Source organism: Gadus morhua, chromosome 4 (assembly GCF_902167405.1).
Source record: "Gadus morhua chromosome 4, gadMor3.0, whole genome shotgun sequence".
Taxonomy (NCBI): Eukaryota; Metazoa; Chordata; class Actinopteri; order Gadiformes; family Gadidae; genus Gadus; species Gadus morhua.
Genome location: NC_044051.1, coordinates 10277164 through 10297743, shown reverse-complemented (window position 1 = coordinate 10297743; position 20580 = coordinate 10277164). Strand labels below are relative to the sequence as shown.

Genomic DNA, 20580 nt, shown 5'->3' with positions numbered 1-20580 from the left:
AGTAGCTGGAGCTCATTAGCGTCTCGGGGCGAGGAGGGACTGGTAGTAGACCTGAGACGCTGGGACTGATTAGAGAGAGGAGCGCGGCTGGACGGCCAGCCATTCATGCCCCCAAGTACACACACACACAAACATGCAAATGCACACAAGCATGCATATGGACGCATGGACACATATACCCACACACACACACACACACACACACACACACACACACACACACACACACACACACACACACACACACACACACACACACACACACAAACATGCATTTAGACACATGGACACATCTACACACACACGCACACACACACACACACCCACACAGATGCACACAAGCAGGCATATAGACGCATGCACAGATACACACACACACGGATATGCATGCTTGCTCACAAACGCACTAACAAATGCATGCACACACACATGCTGGCCCGCAGACACACTCATGCACACATAGATGCTCTGCAAACACTCTCACAAACAGACACACCTGCACACAAGCACACCATCAGTGCTCTGTCCCAGAGCACTAATTTCTAATGATATTCTAAGGACCTGTAGTGTGCGTGCGTGTCACTATATGACCTCATTAGACACTCAGGTCCAACAGTGACTCCACACAGGTTAATGTGGTCGCCCTTTATGTATTGTAATGTACTGATAGTGTAGTGCATGTTTCATCACAGCGCAAGTTAGCAGAAAAAATCTACAAAACAAGAGAAGAGGAGGGGGGCTCTTGTTGGCCTCAGCGTGTTACGTTGGCCCTGATGTATACTTAAAGAATCAATTAGAGCTGGGATGATTTGTGTCTGGAGATGGCTTTCATAGGACGACTGGGAAGGCTGGCTGGGTACAATGGCTCACTATAGTCGGGAAGACGGAGGGAACTACAAACTGCTGGGGTAACGATCATGGTATGCTAAACACGAATCAATTAATATTAATTAAGATGATCATTGATGATGATAATGATAATTAGCTTTGTTATGGTTTTTGGAATTATTTTGTATCATTGTTGTCAACGGCGTACACTGGTCCCTAGTCAATTTAAAATAAAACATTTTTACTGAGGAAAAGGATGTAATCTGACTGCTCCAACGCAGATCCCCAATGTGAGATTCAATGTGTTCATGCATATCTGAATATAAGAACGCCAGGTGTCAACAGTCACACATAGCCACCTGTAATATATGAGGTACAGGTGAAGACCCGATGATGGGACATCACCCAAGTCCCTGCAGCGCTCAAACGGAGCATTCGCTTCAAAATGGGGCAATAAAAAAACAGATTTGTGCTCAAAATCTGTGAAGAAATAACCCATTTGGACAAAAGATTACCGGTTGGACTCATCAGCCAGTACCAACTCCATTTTGTCTTGAACACGGGCAGACGTTGTCAGCCCTACGGTGTCGTATCTCAGGACTATGTGTGGGGTGTGCAGTGCCTGTGATCGTATGAGCATATTCACTGTGTGTGGATGTGGGCGTAGTGGAGCATGTCATCGTGTCCTTGGGCATCAAGTTGAGGGTGAGCGACCATGCTGGCTCACAAATTGAGTTCTTGGTCCTCACTATGACCCAGCCCGCCCTCCTCACTCCTGATACGAAGACCCCTCGCCTGGGTCACGACACCCTGCTGGGAACCAAACCTTCCGGAGGCCTTTGGGACATGAGATGCATGTGATCAGCGGATTGTTCCGGTGCAAAACTTAGTTTTGTTCTTTGCTTTCTTTGTCGTTTGGATTCCTTCAAGTCCAATGATTAAAACAAATTAAAGCCTTTATATTCATATCTTCCCTTTAATATATTGTTTTGTTGACTGTGTTAAACAAATGGCAGATGTGTGAGAAGATGCCTGCTCTGTCGTCTCACTCAGAGGGGAGGGCATCGTCTTGTTTTATATGTAAATGTACGCGCCTCTCGTAAACAGCTTGCTGTGCTCGATAGTTGTTCCAACGACAAAAGAAAAGGAGACCGGTGGTTTCCGAATCAGTCACTGTATCAACGCTAGGTTTATTTATCCATTTATTTATTAGTATTATTATTTTTTTTAAAGAGAGGATTTTCGTCCTTGCTCTGTATTTTGATTTTCTTTGTACTTTGTAATTCTTTTTTCTCTACAAAAAAATACCTGTCAAAAATTTAACTTCTAATGCATGGGTTTGTGCTGGATGGGTCTGTGTGTATAGGCTTTTCTTTATGTCTATCTATTTGATGTCCCTGTCTCCCGTGTATTTTCCAATGATGATCTACCGATCATCATTATGTTACATCTGTGCACTCACACGTGGACACGTGCAGGGCATCTGAATCACTCCCCGCTCCGCACAACAGACATGCTGTCTGTGTGATGATGAGCCTCTATACACGTACACTCGAGCACTTTCTGCTATTTCTACACAGGGCACGGCCGCTGCTGGCTATGCATGCACAGTGGCAGAGAGAGAGCAGTGTGCTTGGACTGTATTTGTGTTGAATGGTAATGGAGGGGGGGGGGGGTAAAAGGTCAGTTTGTGGTTACGCTTCTAATGAGACATGGAGGAGGTAGCCTGACCTCCCTGACCAGAAGAAATGCAGACATTTATCATCCCAACGTGCGTGCGCACACACATACACAGACACACACAAACATGCATGTACGAACACATACACACAGACACAAACACGCACAGACACACACACCTGCACTCTCTCACACACACACATGCTATGTGCGGGTGAGTGGAAAGGAGGAAGAGAGAGAGCCTCAGGATGAGTGAAGAGTGCAGAGGGCATGTCAGCCATTGCCCTCTGTTGGACACACCCTCTCATTGCAAGGGCGGTTGATGGTGAAAGAGATGGAGAGAAGAGAAGGCACAGTAGAAACTCTACAGCAGGGCTCTTAATGTTCAATGGATGCATCAACATTCTCTTGTGAACGACCAGCGATCAATCAATAATCGTGAGAGTAATTGACTATCCTAACGATCATGCAACCCTTAATTGAAGTTAAAAAACTAAAGCTGGCAGGTGTGTATTTCACACCCCTGATGGACAGAGCAGTGTGTGTGTGAGTGTGCAGGGTCCACTTTGCGGCTGTCATTGCGATCATCAATCATTGACAGAATAACTACCACAGTAATGATGAGTTGCACCGCTAGTAGGGATTTTAACAATTAACTGTTCCGCCGCTAATCATTTTTGAGCAAAACCACAAAAGTTTCGATTTCATTTCAATAGATGTCACTGTTCAAGTTACTTTGCCTTTAAATCAGTAATGTTGTCAGTGATGACAAATGTTCTGGGCCAAGTTCTGGCCAAGTTTTCCTTTACAAAGGTTGGCGAATTGGCTTGATTCCTCCAGCATCGAAGTGGAGCCACTGTAGAAGAATGACATTTACAGCTCTAATAGAACAACAGCACGAAAAACATCAAGCATAACTCCATAAAAGGCATCAAGTACAATTCTGTTAGAGAATAATCGACTGTATGAAAATCGACTGTAAGAAGTAGTTTCTTCGGCTCTAAGAAATAGTATTTATTTTTACTTGCTAGTCATCTGTTAAACAGTGCTGATTGTGATATGTGCTGATTGTGCAAAATACAATTACTTTAAGAGCAAGTTTCGAGTTTTATGTATCAAGCTTCCAAGTCACTTTTGTCAGAATCAAGCAAGGCGAGGTGAGTCCATGCTTTAAGTCAAGCAAGTCAAGTTATACGATATTCTGAATATCCAACCCAGTTTCCACATTGAAATCAGTCAACCTACACTTTATAAATCGTGCTTATATTTGTCATTTTGTGGCAACCCATGACAAGCCTCAACAAGCCAACAATGGAGGGTCTTCAAATAAAGCCTTATTGCTCTTAAGAGCTCTAAAATGATAAAAAGTGACCAGCAGTGGCCTCTGCTGGTCTACCTACTACAACCTTGTTGTAGTAGGTTGCCAGGTTTGCATGCGTTGCACTAAATCTAGCTTGGGAACCAGACTAATCTGCAAGGTCATGTTTTATTTGCTCTGGCATAAATAATATGTGTTTGCGAATTGGTTTGGCGATGTCAGGGCATTATATATTCATCAAATTTCGATTGGAAGATATCTTAAAAATCCGTCACCACTAACCGATATGACTGTGTTTGTTGCTTCTTTAAATCCAAAGTAGTCCAGGCGGGAGGACGATGTGCAGAAGTCGGCCAAATATTGCTTTTAAGATGCATTTCACTGAAAACCAGGATATTTTCAATGTTCCGCTTTGCAAAATGTGCAAATGCGCTGGAGTGCCTCGAAAAAATATGTTTATTTATATAAAGATATATACATGTGAATATGAATATGAAGATTAGATTTTGAAAGACTCTCTGCATTTGGAAAGCGAGACAATTATCCGGTATTTTGTTGTGAAAGTTATATTTTAAAGACTTTTGCGAATTATCCATTTATCCGCCTGGACTACTTTGGATTATCGCTAGCAACAACCCCAGTCATATATGTAACTGTTTTTATTATAACATGAACAACGAAATAAGGTTATATAATAGGCAGAAGGCAGAGCAAAACCCCATTCATGTTTTAAAAGGGTTAACTAGAATTATTGCTACGGGTATAAAAAGATAAAGGGAATCATTCATAAAATGTCAACTCACTTTGAGTCATCTGTCTCAGGACTAAGTCAAGTCTCCAGGTCAAAGTTACCCCCAGTCTTGTGTCAATGTTAGTCAAGCAAGTGTCAAACCCTCAAATTTGTGATTCAAGTCTGAGTCGAGTCACTTTGCCAAAAACGTTGCCTATTTTGAGTTACAGGTAAAATCAACTCATGTCTCAAAGAAACACACAGAGACATCCTATTCCCCACCCCCCCCCCATCAGCGACTTTACATATACATATAGTGCTTTTCCATCACGAGATCACATCGCAATGACCGCCTCCATTTTGGAAGCATAGGACCACTGGAATGGTAGTTAGTATGTAAGTAGTGCATTTTTGGTCAATGCTTAGGTATTCCTTGTGAAATGATTTGTCATTACAGGGAGACGTTGCTGTGTTTGAAACGGCGTTTCCCATGAGGGACGTTGCAAAACAATGTTATCATTAGCCTAGGTTACGATTAATTTAGGATTTTAAGGTACTGCAATTCTCTGGAGTCCTCGCAATATGGCCCACCAAAAAGTCCATAATGAATTGAGATGAACAAGCCTGAGGCCTATGGATTTATCTGTAAGCAATACATAGTTTGCATAAAAAATGGAATAAGTTACATTATTTCTTTCTCTCTCATACATCAACATTGAATAGCATACCACGAAACCACAAAGCTATTTTTCTTTTCTTTTTTTTCAGTGCGCTAGAGCTAGAATACAATCCTTTTGCCAAGCAGAGGCAGATATAATCTGCCTTTATATAGCCTTTACTGAACCCAATTTACGACAAATATCTGATTTTAAAAAAGAAACAAAAATTATGCATAATCAGCAGGCCTTTTTTAGATGTGGGGTTATAGCAAGAAGGAAGACAGATGTGGCGGCGTTGTGTACACCCAGAGGCCGTTTGGCAGTATGGGATACGGGTTCATCCAGACTGGAGGATTTCTATGATCCGCTGTCTTCGCCGTACTGTCTCCAAGGGCTGTATGTTCACTTGAATCCCACAGAACCCTAATGACCCTGAAGCAGACCCACTTCTACATATCGTAAGGATTTGTGCTGTTCCAACATAATGAATTCCTCCATGATTGGAATACGAAAAAAAAGTTTTCCTAACAACTTTTTTTTATTTTTAGTCAATTCATCACGGAGGCTTACTTAGAATAATTCCAATTTATTTTCTTTTTTCATTTTTTAATTTGTTTTATGTTGCCTTTCAGTTCTTCCATAATAAGCCCTAGTGACAAAAATGAAAGCAGGAAAAAGGCTCATGAGTGTTAAAATGTAAATGAAGTCTTAGTGATTGGGTTTGCTGGTGTAGCAGCTGGTTTGATACCATCAGCTCCACCTGTCAAGGGATTGTCAAGGACTCTTATGGTAGTGGAAAGGCTCTCCTAAATCCTAACTGTTCCCGGCAGGCTGCTGGATGTCAGTGTGCAAGGTGAACAAACGCTGACAGAGTGACTGAGGGAGTGAATGCCCTTAATTGTTAAGCTGAGCTGTGCACAGCCTAGAAAACTCTATTATGTAAATGGAGTTCACCGTTCACCGTTGACAAATTCTTGACTCCAGTAATCCCGTCTCTCTCACAGTGCTAGAGCTAGTACTACCTAGAGGACTAGCCTAGCCTAGTTTAGCTGGTTGCTGCTCTTACCCATAAACTATTTGGAATATTTGGCAGTGTATGATACAGTTGCATGAAATAAATGCACAGCAGCATAATTAGATTAGAATTTTCATCAATCAGTGTTTTTTAAATTGATTGTTGAACCAAACATTATTCACAAATGTCATTATTAGTAAAAACTTTTTATCAACATATCTGGATTTTTCTTCTCGTATGATGTGATTCAGGGTAAATATAGGGAACAGCTTGTTTTTGTAGGAAATCGTATAAGTTAATTGTTTGATGGTTCTTTTGCGACTTTTATACTTAATTAATTTTCATACATCTAAAGTTAACTGCACATTAATGCATTTCCATATTTCTTTATAAACTAATTGCTGAGGAACTTGAAAACCCTTGATAACACACAACTAACAGTATGTCACACAGACACACACACACACACACACACACACACACACACACACACACACACACACACACACACACACACACACACACACACACACACACACACACACACACACACATTCATAGCTCAATAAGGAAGAATTAAAAATAATAATAATATAAAAAATAAAATAATAAACCTTTAATTGTTCATAGGTTTAGATAGCTTCGATTTCTGACTGTTTTCTTTTACTAGGCAATTGGCAGATTAAAACAAACTAAACATTAGACAAACACAGCCCCAAGATAAGCTTAGTGTGGTGTTGTTGATTTCAAAGGCTTTTTTTAATCATACATTATCTTAGTCAAAATATTATAAGGAGGAACACAGTTAAAAATCCATCCATCCATTCCTAGTTCCAGGTTAATTTATATGTATATGTATATTGCCTTAGTTTTGTGCTACAGCAGATTTTATGTTCACACATGTTTTTTATTAACATAACTCTGCTTAATACAGGTCGACCATTCATGATCTCCACTCTTCCAATATCTGTTGATAATTAAATCATTTTATTTATTTGAGTTGAAACACTTGTTTCCTTGAGATAGCATTTTAGTAATTTAGTCATCTTCAAAAAAAACACAACGTTAAGAATAATTTATTCCGAATTCATGTTTCGTTTCCCCTTTGTATTTGCACTTCCTGCTTCACCTTCCAATCGTAACTCTACCTTTCTTTGTATTCCCAGTCACCTCCAGTCCGGCCTCCCCTTTGTGTCGGCACTTCCTGTCTCACCTGCCCTTTGCTGTTTCTCCCTCCTCTGTCCCAGGGCGGAGGCGGTGGCGGGCTACCAGCGGGTGCTGCAGGTGGACCTGGAGGTGAACGGCCTGACGGCGCCCCAGAGTGGCAGGGAGGCCACGTGGCAGGTGGAGTACCCGCTGACCCGTACCCTGACCAGCGAGGTGCACACGCTGCTCCGCCTGGCGCCCCCGGACCTGGGCGGAATCGTGCCTCTCGCCATGGTAACGAATAGCTTGGATGGCGGTGGAGAAAGCGTGTGTGTGTGTGTGTGTGTGTGTGTGTGTGTGTGTGTGTGTGTGTGTGTGTGTGTGTGTGTGTGTGTGTGTGTGTGTGTGTGTGATTGATGCATAGATATATAAGGAGAGAGTAACGGCATTGACAACATGATTTGCTGCAGGCGGAGGCTTTATTTGATGTGATGTTGATGACTTGACATCATCTGAGATGCAGAATTAATAAATATAGTATTCCTTAAATCCCTGATTCATTTGGTATAGATCAGACAGATCTGTCTTATTTCCATTCATTCTGTTCCCTCTTGAATGTTTTGTTGTTGTTTTTTTTACCTCTAAATGAGAGATTGCATCACTTCCTGTCAGGTTAAAGCCACCAAATTAATAATCTTGCATGTCCTTGAGGCCCTCTTTCAAACCAAACAGACCCCAGGGGTCTAGCCTACTCCAAATTCTCCTTGTCCCGAGGTCTCATCACAATGTTGATAATTTAACCCTTTCTGCCAACGAGCCACAGCACGGTCTCTTCAACAGACAGGTTTACGACAATAGCAGCAGTATTCTGCCTTGATAGTGAGCATTTTAGTCAATGAGACTCAATTTGATTAACCAAGAGATTTAAAGATGCAGTGTGTAGTATTTAGTGACCTCTAACGAAACAGACTTGGCAGAAATGGAATATAATATTCATAAGTATGTTTTAATCAGTGTATAATCCCATGAGAATAAGAATGGTTAGGTCTTCGTTACATTCGATTTATATCTTCATAGGGTGCGGGTTCTCTCCTAAGGAGTGTGCCAAGTGGCTTCATCATGTTTCTACAGTGGCCCTGAATGGACAAACGGCTCTAGAGAGAACGCATTCAAAGGAAATAAGTTCTAGGAAGGAAAGGGGGCTATGGCTATGGCCCACTTGTTATACCTTTTTAGTGCCGTTGTCAGGGCCAGATTAACAAATCATAGGCCCCTGGGCACAAATGTCTGAAGGCCCCCCCCTCCCCGAAAAAAATCAGGAAAAAAAATGTCTATATATTTTTTTTATTATTATTATTTTAACACACACACATAATGACACATCAAGTGTAGCCGGCTTGGTCTTACTCCGCCGACTACTTTTCACCATAGGTGGACTGGCTCAATTGACAGGTTATGGGAGGGGGGTTAACTGTCACATTAGGCCACTATATTGTTCAGAATCATTATATTGCTGTTCTTACGACATTCGTTTTAATAATGAATTTTAAATGAATACCCTATTTAATAATACCATGTATAACTATTTTAAGAGTACAAACATTCATAAAAAAAATAAATAAAAAATAAAGTTTCTTTCGTGTGGTGCCCCCCCACTGGCTGGGAATTGTTGGGGCCCCTGGTCACAGTGCCGTGGGCCCTAATGGTAGATCCGGCCCTGGCCGTTGTTGTGTAGGAGCATTATAATGAGCAAGGTTGTATATGTAGTGCTCCAAAGGACGTGGTGATATACTAGTATAACTATTTGCTACTAAATTCTTTACACCAGACATTGAAAACAAACAAATACTAGTCCCTGGTAATATTTTAGCTTCTTTTGACACTGCAGAGTTGTTCATGATCGTGTATGTCATGATGTTGTTATTTAATATGGACTTTCTCTTCATTGATCACTTTTTAACTGCCCCTTTTCTTGGAGATTGTTTTGCTGGCCATTGATTTAACTTCTCATTGTGGAGTTGGAAACGCGATACCTCTTAGCACCTTCTTAATTGTCATTTGGCTGATAACTGATAAAAGTTGTTGATTGAGAACGCATTTGATTTGTTGACCAGCCTTTGAAAAGTGAATCAATATGTGAAGTCAGACATTGTATTATAGTGCATTATACATCATCTCTGTCTCTCTCTCTCTACCCTCTTTTTAATTATCTACTGTATTTATCTTTCCATCGACAGTGTATCTATCTATCTATCTATCTACCTATTGATATATCTATGTTTTTATTTCACTGTTTGCCCATCTATCTATCCTCCATCTATATTTAGATATATCTTTCTATCTATCGTTTCATCTATCTATCTATCATCGATCTGTCTGTCTGTCTGTCTGTTGCGATAATCACATGACTTAATTATCATGCCCCAGACTTTTTTAATTGAACACACATTTGTTGCCATTAATGACATCATTAATCTAATATTTATATAGCTTGCTGAAACCATGGTGGGCAAGCATACAACAAATTGGTGGAGAATAATATACCATTACATTTTTTCTGAACTAAAGGCAGGTATTTTTCCAAGCACATTTCCAAAAGTGTGTGAATAAATGATAAAGCAACCTTATTATCCATCGTACAGAGAAACTTGGTATTTAGGAGCCACAGGGCAGTCAAATAATGGAAGCCTGATTTGAATCCACTGCTGGTGCTGGTATCTGGCGACCCTTTATATAGCGCCTCTACACTCACATGCATATCAATACCATATAGAGCCTGTGAACCTCACAGAGCATTACATCAAGTACCCTGACAGGCATTTTGTGTCACACATAATGATACAAAGTTACCGTTTCATTACAGTCAATATACTATATATATATATATATATATATATATATATATATATATATATATATATATATATATATATAGACTTGGTGTGTATATATATATATATATATATATATATATATATATATAAAGTGAAAAAGAGCTTCCTTGATGCACAATGTTGTTGGTAAAAAAGATTTGTAAATTTGTCAGATTTTTCATAATTATTGACTTATCAGCAAGTAGTATGTTGTAGCATGAAAGGATGATGAGGAGGACCTGGTAGAAATGGAACTTAAAGGTTTGAAATAATTGGAAAGGTGCAAAGTGTGGAGATACATACAAACTGTTTAAAAACTGCTATCCTATTCCCAGTAAATACTATGTTATATTATGTATATAATACATATTTATCATGTGTTAACAGAACTTAGCTTTGGATGCATGAAGTACTTACGGCATGAGATACACATAAAACCAAGTTGTGAATAGTTATAATGAGGCAATCTAGGAATGTTAGGAATAGAGGTAGAGAGAAGAAAAAAAAGCAAGAGCGAAGTCAAAATAGGGACGGAATGTGGCTCAGGAGGTAGAGCGGGTTTGCTCGTAACCGGAAGGATGATAGTTCGATCCCCGGCTCCTCCTTGCTGAGTGTCGAGGTGTCCCTGAGCAAGGCACCAAACCATGACTTCTCCTGACGAGCTGGCTGTCGCCTTGCATGGTTAACCCTAACCCTGGTTAGAAAAGTAGTCCACATAGAAAAGACTACATTATCTTGAGCATTTTGATCCTGCCATGGATTAAACATGCCTCTTATTTTTTCTCTCATTTGACGAGACTGCTCTCTTCCACAATCCAGCCCCCAAACATTCATCATTAGCATTGCATTCACACCGGAGCCCATCAGCCTTCCCTTCTCACGATTTCCAAGTGGCTAATCAGGTGGCTAGCAGTGAGCTTAGCATTAGCATTTGTTGTGAGCGACAGAGCGGCAGCGATGCCTGGATGTTATGAGTGCTTTGCCAAATGCGTTCGCTCCCTTCCCGAATGTGTCGGTGGCGCCCGTGTGACGTATGACAGGTGATGATCGATGAGGACCGGGGGGGGGGGGGGGGGGGGGGGGGGGGGGGGGGTGGCAAGGACAAACAGAAATCACGAGAAATCATAAATACCCCGGTCTTCCGGAGACGTCTCAAAAATATATAGCGGTATGCTAATTGTTTTGGGGGGCGAAGCGGTGAATCTTCGCAGCGCTGCCCCGTTCCCGGGCAGCGTCCATCAACCCTGTCGCACTGTCAGGAAGTGTGTTTGAAGCACGGCTTGGCAGGCCTCTAATTGGCCCTGCAGTCAACCTATCCCCGCGCATGCTAAGTGCCTTCATGCCGCCGTTCTCCATCTGCATAAGGGTTTTTAATGCTCCCCTCCCGAGCTTCATTCAGTCCTCTGGTGGATATGCCAGTTCGGATTTGCCGGAGAATATTGCCTGTTTGTGCCTTGACGTTATTAATTCTGTGGCTGGCGCCATTCCCAGTGGCCTCACTCCCATTTACAAGGCTTCTGTTTTTTTTTTTGTCGTGTTTTTTTTTGATCTCCCTCTTGCCTCTCCTAAATCTGACTTCGAGAGAAAATCACTGAACAGCCAATCGCACAAGCTCAGCGCTGAGGGACCATTGGTTCAGTCCCGAACATTATATCGGAACACAAATAGAAAGGAAAGCCTCAGTTTTACCCGGGCGCCGGTCGAGCCAGGTCTGTGTGTCAGAATGAGGCATGGCGTGTGTTTTGTCAGGGTTTAGACGCTGTGTTTGTTGAAAGGAACATGCATGCACAGTCAGCTGCAAGTCAACAGCACACCCACTTACACAACAATGTGTGCGCCATTCATCTTTGTCCCCTGCTTTCCCCACGCACACAAACACACTGTTTTCTTATTCAATGACCGTTATTGTACTCCTGCAACCCCCCACACTCCCTTCTCTTTCTGTGGCGGCCCCGTTGTGAAACTATAACTTTATTCTGCGGTTCTATTCTAAGTCGTACGTGCCACAAGGACAATCTCTGGCTTTCAACTCTCTTATTTGTGTTTGTTACTTGGTGTCTTGTTGTGTGTGTTGCTTGCCGGTGTTCCCGGCTCACTTTGTTTATCCAGTGTGGGGTTATAGCACAGAGAAGCTCTTGCTCGCTATCTTTTGAGCTAATCAAATAGCCTGCGGAAAACTCCAAAGGGTCCACGGAAAAACCAACCAAAGTGTGTCAAACGCACACACCCGCACACACGCCTGCACACACGCATACTAACACACACACATGCAGTCCACAGGGTCCTTGGGAAAACCAACCGGGCTGTATCTATCCCACACACCCACACGAACAAACACAAAGGCTCACACACACACACACACACACACACACACACATACACACACACACACACACAGACACACGCACAAACATTCACATACACAAACAGTCCACAGGGGCTTCAGAAAAGCCAACCTGGCCCTATCACACAGCGCCACACACACACACACACACACACACACACACACACACACACACACACACACACACACACACACACACACACACACACACACACTGCGGGTTTTCCAGAATTGATGTTGTCATTGTGCTCTCATGGTCGTCTGAAAAAGTTGAGAGGAGAGAAACATTGAGGACAGTTAATATTTAATCTCAGCCAAAGTATTCAGAAATCACAGCATCAACCAACCCCCCCATACCCCCAACCCCTGCAAAACAAATACACAATGCCAAAAAAAGAAAACAACACACTGTCAAACCTACAAGTTATGTAATAAATCAATATCTAATTAATCAGGAGGGTATAAATCACTGCATGTCCTGATGAAATGATCAATAGTGGTATTTATTACCTCTGGTCATGGCAGAATGCCTCCAAAAAGAAATCTTTATGTGCTAATACCTACAAAAAAGCTGCAATGTTAGCTGCTTTGCCAATTGTGTCAAATCAAGGCGAGCGACGGTGTTGATTATGCAGTTTACACCCGCTTTCTGGAACCCTCCTTTAGCATGTGTTTTTATGAACAGCTTACTTGAAGTCAAATTTAGCTACAGCTGTATTCTGCCTCCTCTTTTAAGACAAATTCTCATTCATAATTGAAAGCTGCTTTAGAAATGTGTAATTGTAAAAGTTGAATGAAAGTTGACCGTACCTGCTTCTATGACTCCTTGTTCTTTTATCTCTGTCTTTGTGCCATTCCTTTGTTATTTTATTATTTTATTATTAACAACCAGTCCTTTGAATTCAGTGGAACATGCTTCAACACTCCTGTTCAATTTTTTTTTTGCCAAGAACTAAATTCTACAAAACGAAAAATAAATAAAAAATTGCCGAAATTCTTTTGAAGGAGGAACCTCTCCTGTTGGATGTCTCAGCGGTAAGCAGACTTCTAGCTGTGTTCTATTGTACCGGGTGCTGCATTTTCAAAAAGTACAGCATGTTTTCATATTCATTCCTGAGTGGCAGCGCGGTACGGGGTACGCAGTCAACGGACCATTTATACGATAACTGATTTCAAGTGAATATCTGAGTCTGTAGCGGCGGCCGTGCCAGGATGTGAGTTCCCCATTCGCGGGCCAGTAGTAGGCTGCCAACACTGTCAGACTGCTAACCGGCCTGTCAGTCAGTCAGTCACTCTGCAGCAGCAGCAATGACTTAGGCATTTCCGCGCATACGGGCCTCACACCCCGCCGATGAATAATCGAAAACAGCCCCTCCAGTAAAAGCAGGAGTCAGGATCCTTGGATGAATCTCTCTCCCCCACCTCCTCCTAGCCTCACGAGCATGCAGGGGAATCTTTGAGCAAGGCGTGGATAGCGGCGTACCGGTCGCGTCTCCATGGAGCTCCGCTCTTTCTTCACACAGAGAAAAAAAAAAACACAGGGCTTGGGGCTCGACTGTAAGAATTCGTAGATTGGGATGAAGTGCTTTTCAAGCCGTTTTTTAAAGTGCTGTTGAACCCAACGTCGTCTCTATTTTGCTTTCAAACAACCTAGCGGGTCTTTCATGATCTTCAATAGAGTGATCTATGCTCTGTTGTCACTGTCACTAAAAAATAGTAGCGTCGTTCAGACAAAATAGGGGTGAAATACCGTGTTTTGCGAGTCCCGGCCAACCAGTTAGTGAACCAATCTGCTCCCACGGCTGGAAGTCACTATGAGGTGGGCGAAAGGGGTCAGCGAAGGCCCCCCCGATGTGTGTGTTGATGTGTGGTGCTCTGCCTGGGGGGCAGAGCATGTTGACAGCTCTGTCCGAGATAGGATCAAGCTTCTCAGGACGCTTGTATGAAGTTAAAGGAGACACGTTATACCACCAGGTGTGAGTGTGATTAGCCGTTACAAGCTGTTTTGGAAAATCGGCCTCTACTGACATCACAAGTGGGCGTGTCCACCTAGATGTATAATGGATAGATTAGCAACGTTTGCTACAGTCCACTGGTTAGGCTGGTAGACCAGGGTACATCTAGGCGGACATGCCCACTTTTGATGTCAGAAGAGGCCGATTTTGAAAATGGCTTGTAACGGCTAATCACACTCACGCCTGGTGGTATAATATGTCAGCGTTTTCTTGCTTTATAAAAAGCACAATTGCCCTAAACTCTTACCATGGTGATAGCACCTCCCCCCCCTCCGCCGCAACCCCACTTCTTACTAGAACTCTCGGCCCAAAACACATTTTTCACAAATTTATAGTGTTTGAATTTGAGCTGAAACAGGGGGTCCACTTACACATAAAGTGGCGTTCTCCCCTCCCCTGAACACAGCATGATTGGGGGTAGTGGAACACAAGAGTGGACCACAATGCATCACATCACACAGCCACAACCCCTTTACATTTGTTACACATTGCAACACCAGCAGCCGCCATATTCTCCTGATGAGATCTATCATTTTATAAGTGTGTGTGTGTGCGTGTGCGTGTGTTTGTGGTGTGTGTATGTTCACGGCTTTCATTTGGTGTATTTCCAATCTATGTGACTTTGTGTATTTCTTTATGTGTGCCTGCGGTTCCTGCTTTTAGTACACACACGCAACTTCACAACCCACACATGTGACAATCATATTTCTTTCATTCCCTTTACCTGAGGCCCCCAAACATGCTATCTAAGTGTTTGTACCTTGTCCCCCTATCTATCCCCCACCCTAACCCCCGGATAGGTGTAATGGACTTTATCGATTCTGCAATCTCCCCCACCCTCGTTCTCTATCTCTCGCTCTCTTCTTTTCCTCTCTCTCACTCTTTGTCAGCTTCGTCCGATACATTTCAATGGGCTTCGTTAGCAGGACACGTATACAATAGGTGTTGCAAAAAGCCTTCAACATCAAAGCACAGCCATTAATAATAATAAGAAAACAAAGGTATTGATGACTCTCTCTCTCTCTCTCTCTCTCTCTCTCTCTCTCTCTCTCTCTCCCTCTCCCTCTCCCTCTCTCTCTCTCTCTCTCTCTCTCTCTCTCTCTCTCCCTCTCCCTCTCCCTCTCTCTCTCTCTCTCTCTCTCTCTCTCTCTCTCTCTCTCTCTCTCTCTCTCTTTCTCTCTCTGAGTGGTGGCCATGCTGAGATGAGGGCTCTTGTTAAGACTAGCTCCTGGGTAGTACAATGTCCAGGTGGCTCCTCCCCCAGACCCATATCCTCCTGTGCCAGGCAGAGAGAAAACAGGCTATGTGTGTTTGTGTGTGTGTGTGTGTATCAGTGTTTATGTGTGTCTGTCTCACTCTGCATACATGCTTGAATGTGTGTGGGGGTATGTTAGTATATATCTATGTCTGGGAGCATAGATGCATGTGTGTGTGTGAGGTGTGCTTCTTCGTGGGTGTGTGTGCTGTTTTTTTTGTTGTTGGGGTGTTGTTGCTGGTGTGGGTTGGTTTCTGTCAGTTCATGAGCGCGTCCGACTGACGAATGTGCCATGACTGTGGGATCTGTTGTTGTATGTGCGGTTCCATGCGTGGCCCTGTGCATAAACATCACTTAAAAGAAAATTCAGGTATTTTGAACGTTGAGGCCCCTTTCTGGTTTGTCTAGGATGAAATAGAGTGGTTGACACCGAAATTATGACGATATGTCCTGTCTCGGGTATTTGGCTCATTTAGAATTGCCACTGCTAGCCTTCGAATGGCTGGCTATGGGCATTTACAAACCTGTCTTTAAAACAACCCTAAACGTTCGTTTTCAGAAATGTGCAACTCACCGAGTGGTAAGTGGTGTTCGTTGATGTTCCAAATCAAGTATCGTAGCGAAATACAGTTTGTGTCATGTTTTATTTGGCATTTTGTAAATGCATTGATTTCTGTTGGAAGACTCATTGCTCATTGAGCGGAAACGGAAGGGGGGGCTGGGTGTAGTCTTTTCGCTCGGTCTAGCCCTACTGTTGAGACGGAGAACCTAACGAAAAAAAGACTCAACCTTTCAGTTTCCGGTTCCGGTTTCCATTTCAATGGGATTTACAAATTGCCATTTAAAACACGACAGAAACTGTATTCCGCTTGAAATACTTGATTTGGAACATCAACAAACACCAGGGTTTAGGGTATTTAAGGACAGGTTTGTGAATGCCCGTAGCCAGCCATTCTGAAGCAGGCAGGGGCGATTTGAAATTAGCCAAATACCCGAGACAGGACCAATAGTCAACGTTTTGGTGTCAACCACTCTATTTCATCCTAGATGTTCAACGTTCAAATTACCGGAAATGTCCTTTAAAATAATAGCCTCATCATAGCAGTTAGAAGGCCTAAGTGTTTCCCCTACTGTCGCATACTGTCGGCTTCATGAGACACGCCTGCCCTCCCCCCTTCTTTGGAGAACCTCCCCCTGCCCCAAAGACCCTCCCCCTGCCAGAAGACCTGGGGCCCTGATGGTTGAATCAGATACTGATTGCACGTGTCTTGCACATCAGTCAAGCTGTCACCCAAAATGGGGTAGATAGAGGAAGGGATAAATGGGCAGAGATGGGCGGAGAGATTGAGCTGTAAGGATGGTGGATAAGGCGAGGGAACAACCCACATGGGTACAAAGTGTTAAAGTGGAAGTGAACCCCCTGTTTCAGCTCAAATTCTAATACTATCAAATAATGCGTTTTGGGCTGAGAGTTATAGGAAGCAGGGAGCGATTGGATATGAAATGCGCCACACACCAGTGTGTCATACTAAGTATACTAGGTGTCCGGAACATTGTGGTTAACAGCTGCTCTGGCGGAGCTCCACACACACACACCTTGCCACCAGTGTCCCTTTATCATGACGGCAAAGGCTATACTAAAATGCACTTTGGTTGGCGGTGTATTTCATTTGAATCCTGTCTTCTCGAAATTATAGTCTTATTTGAGTAATTGTGATAAAGGGGCTAAGATTCATATGTAGAAGATCTTATAAGAGCTATTACCTGGTTTGATTGATTTCAATGAATTAGGGTTCACCTCCCCTTTAAAAGTGTGGGCGTGTGCGTGTGTGCATGTGTATGCGTGTATGTGTGCGTGTGCGTGTGTGTGTGTGTGTGTGTGTGTGTGTGTGTGTGTGTGTGTGTGTGTGTGTGTGTGTGTGTGTGTGTGTGTGTGTGTGTGTGAGAGATTGGTATGGAGGAAACACAAGCAGACAAAAATGTTTTCCCCATGGCGGTTAATTAAATGTCATCATTTATATTCAAAAGTAATTAAAAGTGTCTGCATGTGGCATTGCTTTAAGTATTTTAATGATGCTGGAACTAAAATGAGACCGGAGTAGCACATATATATATAAAGAAATGTGTGCGATCTGTTTGATCTGTGTAAAGCTTGTCTAGCAGCTGTAGATATTTGACCGGGTTGATGCAATGTTGGCAGCAAGGGAATTGAAAAGACAGGACATGATGGGACATTTTGCATTGAGAGGGAGACAGGACTGAATGAGACTGGAGAGTTTAAAGCATGATCATTACATTGAGGCTGGAACAAGTGCCATAATGAGGCAAGTTTGGATCACAATTCATTTGTTCCTTTAAAGCTCTTTTAATTGGTTGAATTTCATTATTTTGCATTCTGTAGTGCAAAAGGGTAGAGTGACCAGTTTTCTATTCTGGAATTTGGATTCTGTATCATTAGTAAATTTTCAAAGTCTTCAACACCGATGTGAATATTTCTATAAATAAACAGCGATTGTGTTGTGCGGATTCTCTGTAATTACTTCACAGCCTGATTGTCAAAGGACGGGTCATAGGTGATCGCTGATATATTAGATTAGTTAAAATGTCCTTCAGACACACCTCTAATTGTCTGTGTACGTAGCCTTAACCAGATGTCAAGAGGACCATCAGACAGAGAGAGCGAGAGAGAGAGAGAACTGGAAATAAATCGGATTGATGAACGAACGAGGGATGGAGATAGTAAGAGAGAGAATGCAAGCGAGATAATCTTAGATCATTACTAGGCCTGAAATCCATTAGCCTCAGCGGTGCATATTATAATACACATACATATATTATATTTAATAATATAAAAAGGCTATCTGCTTTCTATTGCAAAGATGCTTGTGGTTACAAAGTGGATAATATGCAGCAAAGCATAAAGCACCGTCACAGACGTGAACCAAGAGCTGATCGGACATCATAGAGCTGGTCTTCTTTTGTCTCTTTATGAATAATAATATAAATATATATTTATATGATTATTTTCTTTTTCAATGGTTTATGGCCCCCTCTTAGCAAGGGCTTTGTTGCACCTAAGCTGTGTTGAACACACACAAACACACACACCCACACAAACACCCACAAACACACACACACACACACACACACACACACACACACACACACACACACACACACACACACACACACACACACACACACACACACACACACACACACAGTAGGAGAGTGTCAGGGATTACCACACGTTGTCTTAATTGATCTCATTATACTCTTCCTGTTCGTGCAATCTGTTGTTATCAATTTTTTTTTTTCTCACAGTGGCTACGCTGTAGTGAAATGGATTCTGGGTAATAGCTGCTAATGAGGAGGTAATTCATGTAGTGTAATCCCGTACTCCAAAGTCATTAACCAGATGACGTAAAATGTGTTTCATTTAGGGCTAGTGCTAAAAGGAAGACGGTATTTAAGTGTTTATAGGGTTTTAAGGGTTTCTGTCTCGCAGTTTATAATTGTTTTCAGGTATTCATGGCTTTGTGGCAGAACAGAGTGTGCTGGATTCAAACGCATCACTAATCTGTATGGGCAACATATTAGGGAAGATTTCTCAATAGTATTAGCATAGAAAGATTGTCAGCTGAATGATAGCATCAATACCAACATTCTTTGGCATGGCCTTTAATCCACAGTTTTACCGAGGTATTGATCTGAAGGGGTTGCTGGTCGAGATGTCTCTGTCTATTCATCGTCATTATGAAATCATAAAACGACAATAATCAAATCGATAATGCATTAAAATGTGTGCTCCGCAGGAGAGCGAGATCCTCAACACAGCGGTTCTCAACGGACGCACCGTCGCGGTCCCGGTGAAGGTGGTTACCGTGGGAACGGACGGAGCCGTCTCCGACATCACTGAGTCGGTGGAGTGCAGGTCGTCGGACGAACAGGTGATCAAGGTGAGCCCTGTGTCCCTCTCTGTTTCAGTGTGGCTGCATTCCCCACAGGCAGCTTTTCCCTATAATGGTCAACAACGTTTCCTGCATGGGGTTCTTGTTTGAATTGTTGTTGAGCAGGGCTCAAAATCCAGGGTGAGCACCGCTGATTGGCCTGCCCATGAGCCAATCACAAGGCTACGTCGATGGCGAATTTGAATCCACTGCTGTTTATCTTAACGCGCCAATGCTTTTCTTCTGATTCAATATAACTCGAATTCGATATAAATTGAATCAGAAGACGTATACAGCTTTTTTTGTTTGTGAACAAGCTGTTTTCAAGTATTATGTCGCACTCTCTCGGTCTCTCTTTCTCTCTCTCTCTCTCTCTCTCTCTCTCTCTCTCTCTCTCTCTCTCTCTCTCTCTCTCTCTCTCTCTCTCTCTCTGTCTCTCTGGTTGCCCTCTGTTTTCAAATGTAAACTAGCTCAGGGATGTATTGTAACGGTGTGTTAGAGGCTGGACAGAATGAGGAACAGTTTTTAACGGCTGGTTTAGAGAACATGCCTCCCGGCATGAATTTTGGATGAATGGTATTTTAAACACTGTATTGTTGACCATCGATCTGCATAGCTCGGCAGGACTCAGCGTTCATTTTAACAAATTAGCGGAGCAAAGCGTAGCTAGCAGCATAGCTGAGCACAAAGTCTTAGAGAAAAAGTAATAAAAAAGAATAAAGAAAATCAGTCAGTTGGTTTAAAGAGTTAATGGCCTAACTCTAAAT

At 42.5% G+C, this 20580-nt stretch overlaps 1 protein-coding gene across 1 annotated transcript in view; it reads left to right on the top strand.

Annotated features, from left to right (window-relative positions):
- Positions 1-20580, top strand: part of LOC115543037 (transmembrane protein 132C-like) — a 127425-nt gene that overhangs the window by 86274 nt on the left and 20571 nt on the right. The window contains exons 5-6 of the mRNA XM_030355574.1: positions 7478-7670; positions 19679-19822. Coding sequence (XP_030211434.1) covers positions 7478-7670; positions 19679-19822 — 337 coding nt within the window. The remainder of the gene's footprint in view (positions 1-7477; positions 7671-19678; positions 19823-20580) is intronic.